Genomic DNA, 12464 nt, shown 5'->3' on the forward strand with positions numbered 1-12464 from the left:
CCCCGGAGAAACTGCAGCTCAGGCTCATCTTAGTACAGCCTGTACCCAGCCGTCAGGATAGGAAAACAAATAGTCCAACCCTTCGCTCAGCGAGACACACGTTTAAACAGTCACTCGATATCAGTCTATTTCCAGTTCAGAGAATGTTTTCCTTGTCAGGCTGAAAATATCAGGAGTTAAGTGATGTAATCTGAATGGACAGACGTGTACTGGCAGTCTGAGCGAATGGTACAGCTTGGACAGAATTGGCTGATCATTCATGAAACAACCTATATTCATAGTTGTTTTTTTTTTGTTGTTTTTTTTGGTTTTCCCACCTGCTGGGACCTTTCAGAGTTCTCTTCTCTTGACTTCTACACTTTTATATATTTATTTGCTTGTTTTCTCCCAAGTGCAAAAAAATGGTACAGGAAGCCAGAACAACCTGCTGCAGTGGAATTATTGCTTTCACACTTTCTCACCTTTCAGATTTTGGTTCCTGCTTTCGCAGAATGACCCAATTCTCATGTCTCCATTGTTCTTCTAATATAGGTCCTTATATGTTAAGTAGGTGTGTCTAAACTTTTGATTGGAAGTGGTTGTTGTAAATAGATTTACCCAACCCTCTCTGCCCTCAATCACATGCCCCTGACACTGGGAGGGTGAGGCCTGACGCATGCCAACCAGCCACCACATCTTTTCAAACTGCCAGCGATGCAACATCACCCGGCAACCAACACACTCTGAGAAAGGTGACTGGTCCCCAGCTTGGATGCATTGGCTAGAATGACATCCCTGCAGGCCGGCATCACGCTGAAGTGATGTGGGAAGATAGAGGTCGATTGTGCTCTCTTGGTCTCTGGCTGCTGATGGCAGGCACCGTGACCCGGGATTTGACCCGGGATTTGAACCGGTGGCAGCACCTTAGTACGCTGGACCAATCAGAGCCCAAAAATTTTCTAAGTCAGCAGTGCAAAAGAAATAAATCTGTTCTAGTTTCTATGTTTTTCTCAAATGCGTTACAACTACAAATTCCAACTTGTGTACAGAGGCTTCCGAGTGGCACGGCCGTTTAGACCTGTGGCGGTTCTAGCTTGTACTGCCAGTGCCCTATATCACACATACACAAATAGAATAACACACTCCTGACCTATTGCACTTCAAACAAGAAACACACTAATAAAAAAATAACAAAAAAATACACAACTGCCATCAAAGACCCGACCTTATTTTTCTTCTTTGATGCAAAGTCATCAATTTTATAATTTCACATCCTCCCTCTCCGAGACAGACCTTTGCAGATTGGCCATTAGGAAGTTCAGATATTTTCTGATGGTCCGGTCATCAGAGCAGAAAAAATGAAGCCGAAACAATGACCTCAGTATTATGTATGACTGGGAGAGCAGGACCCAAACTAACATACAGTACCAATTGTATTAATAATGAAACTGGTCCAAGTAGAACTTGCGTTTGGTCATGATCTCATTCTCACAGCAACGTCAGCTTGCAGTATTCCTCAGGATTCACCCTTTTCAATCAGTTGTTTTTATCTTACACTTGGTGTCTTGGTGTTGATGCGAGGGCTGATGTTTTCACCGTAAACTATGCAGCCTTATGTAACCTATATCTAGCCCTTGTTTGAAGTATCTTGCACTCGATTTTGAAACATGGATAGAAAGCTAAATGAGAGAGGAAGGAAAATAAAAAAGAAAAGCCTTCGCTGGCTTACTCCGCAAAGTGTGCTAGCGGAGTGGTGTGCAGGTGATGAGGACGTCCCACCCGAGCTTTCTGTATTTTTTTATGTGGGCAACTAAGCGGCTGCCCATGTCTCTAATCTAGGAATCCGCCTCTGGTCTAGGCGTTGGCCTTTGTTATTGGGAGTTTACTGATTCGATCCCTGGTGAGTGCCAGAGAGCACAATTGGCCCTGTTTTCTCTGGGTGGTTTGGAAGCCTCCACCCCCAAATCACTCAGTGAGATGTTAACCAGTGCAGCTGTCTTTTAGCTGATGATCTTCTCCGAGCGTGTTGAGCTAGCTGTCCAATACCATGGAATTAGCAGCAGTTTGAAAAAATGTGGTGGCTCACTTAATGTGACTTGGTCACATGCTAGTCTTCACCCTCTCAGCACTGGTAGGGTTGTGTAATGGGATGATTTCTAACTTACTTATATTTTGGAGAAATAAAAATGTACATTTTACAGAACATTTAGAAAGTAGTTTCCTTCTCGCCTCAAATGTAGATGTTGAAGCCAGAGTTATGAGGCTAATGTAGCTAAGGTGTGTGTGTGTGTGTATATGTGTGTGTATATGTGTGTATATATATATATATATATATATATATATATATATATATATATATATATATATATATATTACACTGCTACATCTTCTGTTCTATTAGCCTCGATGCTCCAGGGTGAAACTAAAGAAACAGACTACTGAAGCCAAACATGTCTTGGCTGATCAACTACAAGTTGGATGAGGAATGCTTTTCAGTGAACTGTTCTTTTAAGAAGCTGTTTCACCCCCTTCAGATCAACCTGATTTCAATCAAATGACCATTTAACTATTTAACTATTATCTCAGTTTATCTCTTCATTCACTACCTTGAGTTTCATCAGTTAGTTTTTCTTACTCTCACCCTGATGTTTATAGTTGGAGCCAATCTGCTGCCTTTTTTTTTTTCTGCTGTCAGTGTGATGTCCCCCTCTATTTTCTTTTATGGCGTGCAGTAGGATTTGGTGTTTTGCTGTAGAAGTAGGTCAGCAGCAGGCAAGGCTGGGAGAGATTTGTGATGGTGTGAGGTGGCTTCAGAATGTGTATCGCTTGTCTTTCTGGCTGGCGCACATTCTTTGCCTCGCTAATACTCACACCTAACGTCCTCTCTGATGTCTCGACACTTATTGTGCTTATGAAAGAGATTCTGATACATGTTTGGATTATTGGATTATCTTACAGCGCTCTCTGCAAAGCAGAAATGAAAAGCGCAGTTTACTGCTGGATGCTCGTGCTTCTGACATAAGAAGGTGAATACCTTACAGAAGTATGTGTAGTCCATCTGTTGTCCATAGTGCTTGATTTTACAGCAGGAAAAATGACCTCAGTATTTTTATATGGCTGGAAGAGCAGGACACACACTTATAGAGTCAAATAGGTCCAAGTAGAACTTGCTTTTGATCGTCTTGTCGTTTCAGTTGTTTTAATCTCACTCTTTGTGTCTACATTTGAAGCTCCACTTTGAATCCTTTTAATAACTCTCATCGAGAGCTTGCTTGACCTCCACATGCTGGGGCTAGATATAAGTGTTAAGTCTCTGTAGAGAAAACAATGAGACCCCCCCCCCCCATATAAACTCAATATAACTGATATTTGAAGGCGTTCATTCAAACATTCATCAGAAACAGTCATAGTGTATAGATTTGGAAGTGAATCAGGTGAGCTGCTGGTGGAACTGAACAAATCCCTACAGTGTCCAGAAGCCAAACCTGTGTTCTTCTGAATATGTTTGGTAGATCAATTGTTTGAGTAGCTAGCTGGTAAGTTGTTTGGTTGGGTAGTTGCTTGGTAGGTTTTGTTAGTACGCTGGTTAGTTTTGTGGTTGTTCGGGTACTTAGTTGGGTAGTTGGTTGGTTGCTGGGTAGGTTGCATAGTAAGCTGGATTGTTTTTTGGTTGGTTGGGTATTTAGTTGGGTAGTTAGTTTAGTAGTTGGTTGCTTGCTTGGTAGGTTGTGTTGTAAGCTGGTTAGTTCTTTGGTTGGTTGGGTATTTAGTTGGGTAGTTGGTTAAGTAGTTGGTTGCTTGCTTGGTAGGTTGTGTTGTAAGCTGGTTAGTTCTTTGGTTGGTTGGGTACTTAGTTGGGTAGTTGGTTAAGTAGTTGGTTGGTTGCTGGGTAGGTTGCATAGTAAGCTGGATTGTTTTTTGGTTGGTTGGGTATTTAGTTGGGTAGTTGGTTAAGTAGTTGGTTGCTTGCTTGGTAGGTTGTGTTGTAAGCTGGTTAGTTCTTTGGTTGGTTGGGTACTTGGTTGGGTAGTTGGTGAAGTAGTTGATTGCTTGCTTGGTAGGTTGTGTTGTAAGCTGGTTAGTTCTTTGGTTGGTTGGGTACTTGGTTGGGTAGTTGGTTGGGTACTTGGTGAAGTAGTTGATTGCTTGCTTGGTAGGTTGTGTTGTAAGCTGGTTAGTTTTGTGGTGTCTGTAGGTTATATGGTTGCTTGATTGATTGGTTGTAGTTAGCTGGGTGGTTGGTTTGAGTAGTTAGCTGGGTAGTTATTTGGTTGGGTAAGTAGATAGCTTGGTAGGTTGATTGGTTAAGAAGCTAAATTGACATTTTAAGTCATTCTTATCCAGAGTGACTTACAAAAGTGCTTCACTGTTTAATCAAAGTATGTTACGCTAGTTTCTATAGGCTAGAGTCCAAAAGATACCTCTAAGCTTCAGTACTACTAAAAAATACAAAAGTCAGTATGGAGACCACAATACTCAGCTTGGTAGTTAGCTTGTTAGTTGGTTGGTTGATTGGTCTGTTGGTTGTTTACCATTTCAAAAGCCAAACGTTACTGATCAGATACTTATAAACAACGTTTGTTGTCTTTTTGCAACTTCTGAAAGTTGGAAAATGGAGAAAGACAAAGGCCTTACTCTTTTGAACATGCCTCCAATCTTGGCAGGCGAAGGGTGCAGTGGTTGCACTGGTGGTATGCTGATGACTCACTTGTGACATGTTCACACCTGTCACTATAACTGGGCACAGATCTGTAATCAGCCTCCTGCTTTTGAGTCTCGGGGTAAAGCTACTCTGTAGTGCTCTGTTGTTTCCATAACTTATTTGATCTGTAACTTCCAGCGCTGAGCAGTCTGCTGATGGGTCAGTCTCCTTTGGCGTCATAATTATAGAAGTTAATTATAGAACATAAAAAAGAACTTCTTGGTTGTAAATGACACCGATAAGAAGCAGAGCTTTCAGGGGCTGGCGGTATGGCTTAGCCCTTAAGACTGGAGCAGACCTGAGCATGTGTAGCTCTTTGTTCCTGTTCAGCCACAAGGTTCTGCCTTTCTCGGAAGAGATAAAGGCCTTTTTGAAGTCACTTGGACTCCTAGTTTGAAACATGACTTCATGGCTTCATTTGATCACAAAAGCCACATTTGAAGCAGCAGGAAATGGTGTGTCCAGGGAGAGGATTCTGGAATGCATGTGTGACTATAAATGGACTCACTGTGATCAAAAACAGCGACTTATCTCGGCTCTAAAAGTGCTTGTGTTAAGAACCGTGTCCATTTAAGTGGATTATTTAAACAGATGATCAGATGCTCACCACCTGCTGGTGCAGGTGGCAAAAATGAGAAGCTTATTGGCATCATATTGCAGTCTAGTGCTATGGCTAGTCACAGGAAAACACACAGCAAGCAATCTGCTTGCTTGACCCAGCTATTATAGGGCATAAGTGTGGGAGATATGACAAGTATATATCAGGATCCTTTAAGGCAGTGGTCTCTAACTCTCCTCCTGGAGGTCTGTTGTCTTGCAGGTTCCACCGCTCCAACCAAAAGGGAATAATGGCAGTTAATGGTGCTCTGAACACTGTGGTTAAAACAAAGACTCGGAACTGGATTAGGATTAAAATAGCCAGTACCAGATCCATTAAAATACGCCTGGATCGCTATAATACTTTACTGTAATACTTTTTTTCACTTTATAATTTAAATTAAAATAAAGCTTTTTTTAGAAATGTATTAATGTATATAAAAATATCAGTATACACAGATGAATTATTTTGTATCTTAATGTTTATTTCATATACTGCTCCATATCTGATAAAACAGAACTGTATAATTTGTAATCTTCCAGTTGGTTAGTACTGACCGTATACAACATAATGATTTATTAAATCATTTATTAAATTATTTTCAATTCTTTTTCATTTATTTAATGGAGCATTCACTCACTTTTTGTGAAAGCTTCTGGAACAGGCATGTGTCAGTGACCCAAGACGAGCTGGAAGATGATGTAATTTGAGCTGAACCTCTGGATGGATCGCTATATTTTAAAAACAGAATAGTGAATAGTCCACTAATATTGTGTCTGCAAAATAACAAATAACTGACATTTTACATACCATCAGGGTTCATGTTATTGCATTTACTCTGCTATGTAAGACTAGGCTCAGACAAGCTGCCAGCAGGCATTTTCATCATAATCTCACAATCCATATCAACTACATTTAATCAGACTGTTGTTTCATAAAATTCCAGTGGGAAATTATACTTTGCCCAATTCCTCATAATATAATGCAGTTTAGCTGGTCAATAACTACAGCTCTGTAAAAGATCTATTTTAATTAGAGTGGAATTAAGTGGAGGAACTACTTGTGCACACCTGAAAGAAAAATGGGTCGGGATCAGACTATTAATAATTAAACCATGTTTTAATAATGAAAGTCTATTAGCAAAACATTGCAGTGATGAATATTAACTTACAAGCTGTGCCAGTGTGTGACAACCTTACTTAAACTTTTAAGAACTATGGTGCTCTCTGCTTTCAGAACCACGTGGGCGCCTGAGTCCTGTTGGAGTAGAACATTGCAGCTCTTTACTATGATATGATGGGTGATGCTAGATCTGGAGGGTGGGAGGAGAAGTAAGACTTATTGAGGACATGTGATACAGCTTTATTGCACTGTTTAGAGTAAACCACACACTTATCTAGTCCCTGTAGAGAAGTACTGCCAATAGAATAGGACTCTCTGGAGCAGCTGAGCATGAACCTATTGGCATCATGCTGCCTAATGCCAGGTGTGGGCTAGAGGGGTATAAGGCCCCCCAGCATTGAGCTGCTGAGCAGTGGAATGATATATGGTGGTCCATGCAATACATTTGGGATGAGGTACGGAGTTTGGCATGAGGTGATATTGGGTGGTGATCATCCAACATCCTGACGCCACTAACATTCTTGTTGCTGAATGCAATCAAATCATAACAGCAATGCTCCATAATCTAGTAGAAAGCCAACTTTACTGGACAGTAGAGACAGTTACTTCAACAAAAGCAGAATAAACTTTTTTTTTTTATTTCACTTACTTTTAGAAGAAAGCAGGTGTCCCAATACTTTTGTCTAGTTAGTGTACTATGGGCTAGATGTCTTGCTGTACTTTAACACACCAGTTTTTCAAAAGGACAGTAAATACCTAGTTGTTTAAATATGGTCTCATTACTTGCTAGAACCCATACAGATCAGGGGTGTCCAATCTTGTCCACAAAGAACTGGGGTGGTGCAGGTTTTCATTCCAGCCAAGCAGAAGCACATGTGATCAGTTGTTTGATGACTGACCAATTGATTAAACCAGTGGAATCAGCTGTGATGCAGGTGTGACCTGCAGTCATGCCGGCCATTTGTGGATAAGCTTGGACACCCTTGACATTTTTTCTGTTGGTTTAAAAAGGAAGCTATTTGGGGGTAACTCAGACCATTCTGCACACAGACGTTCTTTAACTGACCTGTGTGATCAGCTGTGTTTCTTTTTTAATCAGAGCTAGTCTTTGCTTCATAACTCCAAGCAGTTAAACTCAGTTCCAGGAAAAGCCAGGCTGTGGCTATTTCTGATCTGGTTTATTATCATTATTTATGCATTCAAGTGTTAAAGTGTTTTCAAAGCAGTTGTTGTTGTTGTTTTTGTAATGGATGCAGTTCTCTGCTCCATATTTAAAAAGCAGTGATTTGCCACAGCCGTTTACGCCTTCATCAGATGTGCCGTCTGTTCCTCCAAATACATTCTGAATGCAATTATTTAGATAAAATTGTTTGCCTTGTCTCCAGAGCTAAGCCACCTTCGTTTCACAAAGAAATCACGTCTGTTCTGAGAGAAATGACCCAGTCCGAGTCTTCGGGAGCATGGCAGTGGCGACAGCGGCCAAACAAAACTAGAGGAAGGAACCTTGAGAGGAACCAAGACTCAGAAGAGGAACTGTTCCTTTTCTGGTCATCAGCAGACAGCAGAAAGGGAAACAGAAGAAAGCAGGTCTAATTACAGGACAGTAGTGGGGGAGTAAAGCAATGGGGAGTACAATTTATAAGGAGAGCTGTGTCCTGGTGTAAGAGCAAGAGCAAGCCATGGGTTATGTAGAGAGAATGATGATGAGGGAAGTAAGTGCAGGACACATGGCTCAGTATGTTCTACAGAAGGATGGAGTGAAGCTGTTGTGGAGGTCATACATGATATGCAGCCCTTAACAACTAATTGCATTTAACCAGGATGAATACCATCTTCCAGTTGTCTGTTGTGCTGTCCAGCAGGATGGATGGTTCCTTGGTTTCTCTCAAGGTTTCTCTGAAGGTTTCTCACTGTTATCATTAGCTTCTCCAAAAGAGGCTTGGACACAGATCCCTATAAAGCTCCTTTGTGAGAACGGCTGCTTTGTAAAGATCTATCTGTCTGTCTGTCTATCTACTTATGTCTGTCTCTGTCTGAATCTATATAAAAGTCTCCATCTTCTTCTGTCTACACGACTGTCTGTCTATCTAGGTATCTATGTGTCTATCTATGTACCTGTCTGTCTGTCTTAACTCTATATATCTCTGTCTGTTTATCTGTCTATATCTTTGTCTATGTATCTGGCTGTCTGTCTGTATATCCTGCGTGTCTGGCTACAACTCTATGGATCTATCTCTCTGTGTCTATTTACAAGTCTGTCTGTCTGTCTCTCTATCTGGCTGTCTGTCTGTCGTTTGGTCGGTCGATCTATCTATCTAGTTATCTATGTATCTGTCTTTTTGTCTGTCTATCTATCTATATTTGTTTATCTTTCTGTCTGTCTGTCTATATACAGCTCTATGGATGTATCTGCCCCTGTCTGTCTATCTATATCCATCTTTCTTTGTCTATCTGTCCGTCTATACCGTTCTTTCTGGCCTATTTGCCGGTCTGTCTAGGTATCTATGTATCTATCTATCTGGCTGTCTGTCTACAACTTTCTTTGTCTCTCTCTTTCTATATGTCTCGGTCTCTCTCTGGCCTATATCTTGCTGTATATATTACATATTAATGATCGAATGAGTCAGTTACCTCTTGGTGTAATATATTCCTACACTATCCTACACTCCAGCTAGTGTTTCTTTCATTAGTCAGTCCAGTCCTGAACGGTATTTGTGTGTACAGTGCACAAGCACTGGTTATGTAACCTCTATTATCTGCTTGTAAAAGATCTCCTGGCCATATGCTTCTTTTAAAAGTCGCTTAATCTCTGCATCTACTACAAACTGGTCCTGTCTGTCTGGCTCGAAGAAATGCAGCCCTTGATCTAAAATATGTTTTGTGATGTAATTGTTTTGAAAGGTCTGCCTTTAAGTAGACCGCAGATGTTTTCCCAGCGTGATCGATTGTTCCCTGTGATCCAAAAGGCCCTTTAATGGTTGTTACAATTAAGGTAGCAGAGGCATGATCAATACTTGAGTTTTAGAATGGCTCTTCATGTCTCGCCCACTCATTGATTCAGCTGTGCATTTTGTAAATGTGGGCCAGGTAGGAACATGTTTCTTCAGTGGTTTGTAGTAAAATAATGAACATCTATACTAACACCTACTGTCTTCTTTTCTTACTCACCCACGTGATCCTCTCTCTGCTCACCCTCCCTTTCCATCTCCCTCTCTTCCTCCTACTCTTCTATCTCCTTGTGCTGTTCCCTTTCAGTGTGACCAAGACCAGTGCATTCAGAGCACCAAATTCGTTTTGCAGGCTGCTGCCACTCCCCTGCTGCAGAGCGAGCCCGTAGTCATGGCGGACGAGTCGTCTCTTCCTGGCCGGACGGCTCTGAGTGGTCCGTGCACGCTGCTTCCTTTAGGCCAGCCCACGCCGCCCACCTCCACGCCCAACCTGAGCTGTGAGCCAGAGATGCTGCATCAGAGCCATCCTGCACCAGAGGGACACCACCACTTCCTCACACCTGACGAAGCCCCCTCGCCTCCCGGCATGCTGCCCTGCGGCAGTCCGCTGGGCCACAGCCACACCATGCCTTTCTATAACCCTGCCAGCCAGGACTCCCTCCACGAGGACTCCGTCAGGGGCCTGGTGAAACTCAGCTCGGTTTAAAAACGAACCCGTGAGCGCTCGTAACCATCATCCGTCCCTCAACACCTCCCTTTAATCTGTGCCAAGGACTCGGCACCTCCACGTTTTAACCACCTCTTCTTTCTCCTCTGTAGCGTCATGGGTCTCAGTGATGGCCTGAACTCTGCTCCACCCAGTCTACAATCTGCCAGACTGCCACATCAAACTCAAAGGCAGTCTGTCTTTGCTCCTCTAAGGACTGTGTATGGATGCACGACCTACTGCCCTGAAGGCTGGGTGGCTGGTAAAACAAAGGGCTGTACCCAGTGGAGTGTATCAGAACATAAAGAGGTGGCGTGACGGTTCCTCTTGAAAAGCTGCTTCTTATCTAGGTTGCTGGGCTCCCTTCACCGTCTTTCTCTTATTTTGTAAGTCGGATGAGTTGAACAGCCTACCTGGCAACTCAACGAACGAACACTGTCCTGTCCTTCGTATTTCTTGAGATTGTTGTTGACGGTCGATAACATGAGTTGCTGTCATCATGATGCATATCATACTGTCATTTTTTAAGTTACATATTTTGAAAGGAATATGGTAATGTGTTGTGCCATAATAACCCCCCCCACAAATTGGTATATTTCCTGTGGATATTAATAAATTCCCAGAGTTTTTTAATGGGATTCTGTAACCGTTGTTTGTGAATCTCTCAAAGATTGAACGACTCGGTGTTGCGTGCTGCATAACTGCGGTGTCCTCTTGTGACGATTGCCTGTGGTTGTTATCCACTAACCAGACCTATAATACTGTGTCATGAAAGGATGCACTGCCCAATAAAATCTCTCATTCGTACAAGCATCAGTGGCTGGCGCCTACGCTGTCCCCAGGGGTTTCTTTTAGGGTTTTGAATATTGTCACTGTCACACAATTTAGAGACCTCATATATCAAAAATGGTAACTTTACAGGAGAAGGACAAAGCCTTCCTAACTTTCAGTGGAAGTCGAACAAATATAAAATATTTCATTTTCCAATAGACCAATAGAAATGCTCCAAAAAGGCTTGGAATAAAATCTTTCTGCATTGATTTCCATTGAAAGTTAAGTTTTTCTTCCTGCTCCTGTAAATTTGCAATCTTGAAAATATAGGGATTTGCTTGACTATGGCAATATAATCACATTAGAGGGTATTATTATGGTATAAAGTATTAATATAACATTATTATTGAATATGTTATTATTGAGTTGTTTTAAAATTGCAGGCAGAGTGGGAGTCACTCAAAGTTTAATAGCTGAAAATGGTGCGACAGTATGATATTTACTAAACGAATGCCACCCACCCCACCATTCAACATGGCTATCTAGCTCCACCTGGTGGCATTGAGTGTGTTCGTCATATAAGCTCATTCATTTCATCTCTGAACCAGGTTTTAGGAGTATGTGTGATTAAGCTGCATTAAGGAGCTTCTCTTTATGCAACAGACCAGGGCTGCCCAAAGTGGACCTGTGGTCCTGCCGGACGACTACCTTTACCCAACTCATGCTTTAACATTTTTAATCTTTATATACATGTTTGTATATTAAACATATTCAATTCATATTTCTTTTTTTCTGTACCTTTTTATGTCTTAAGTCTTTTAGTAACACAATACAGTTTAAAAAAAAGCCTTCCTAACTTTTTTTTACTTGAATAATGTTTTGTCTTTTTGACCTTTGGCCCACCACAGAAACTGCACTGCACTTTGAATTTCAACACAACACAGTACAAATAGACTTTGGGCACCCTTGCAGTAGACTACGCTCATGAGTTTGGACTGTTGGTCAGTGTGTTAAAATAATTAAGTAATGTTGAACAGAAAATGGGTCAGGTCTGAGACTATGCCTGAGATTAAATCTAATCTAAAGGTAAATTATTTATTTATTTGTTACATAAATTTATTTAGTATTTATAATTTATATTTTGTTACAAAATATGTGTGTGTGTATATATATATATATATATATATATATATATATATATATATATATGTATATATATGTATATATAGTATTAATTATATATTGTATATTAATTATATATATAATTTAATCATTAATGTTTATCCAAATTTATGTAACAAATAAATGTTATATATAACATTTATTTAATACATACATTTATTATTTATCTATTATTTTTGTTACAATATATATATATATATATATATATATATATATATATATATATATATATATATATATAAAAATCAATGTTTAAACCCGTATATATGAGCTCATTACCCACCCTTACCTAACCTTGAAGGGGTTGATTCTATAGACCATCATTTTAACTTTGAGTTCAGTTACATTTATTACTCAGTTGAACGTTGGTGAGCATCTATAATGGACGTCTATACTGGACCACCCAAAAGTGTTAGCAAATGCAGCTGTATCCAAATATAACACTGTGGACACGTC

The 12464-nt window shown here is 40.6% G+C and overlaps 1 protein-coding gene across 3 annotated transcripts in view; it reads left to right on the forward strand.

Annotated features, from left to right (window-relative positions):
* Window positions 1-10868, forward strand: part of LOC140564044 (palmitoyltransferase ZDHHC14-like) — a 69737-nt gene extending 58869 nt beyond the window's left edge. For 2 of the 3 annotated variants that reach the window (XM_072689088.1, XM_072689089.1), the window contains exon 10: window positions 9657-10868. In XM_072689088.1, coding sequence (XP_072545189.1) covers window positions 9657-10055 — 399 coding nt within the window. In that variant the 3' untranslated portion in view covers window positions 10056-10868. The remainder of the gene's footprint in view (window positions 1-9656) is intronic. The other variant, XM_072689090.1, reaches the window with a different exon arrangement.
* The last annotated feature ends 1596 nt before the right edge of the window (window positions 10869-12464 follow it).

This window comes from Salminus brasiliensis, chromosome 10 (assembly GCF_030463535.1).
Source record: "Salminus brasiliensis chromosome 10, fSalBra1.hap2, whole genome shotgun sequence".
NCBI lineage: Eukaryota > Metazoa > Chordata > Actinopteri > Characiformes > Bryconidae > Salminus > Salminus brasiliensis.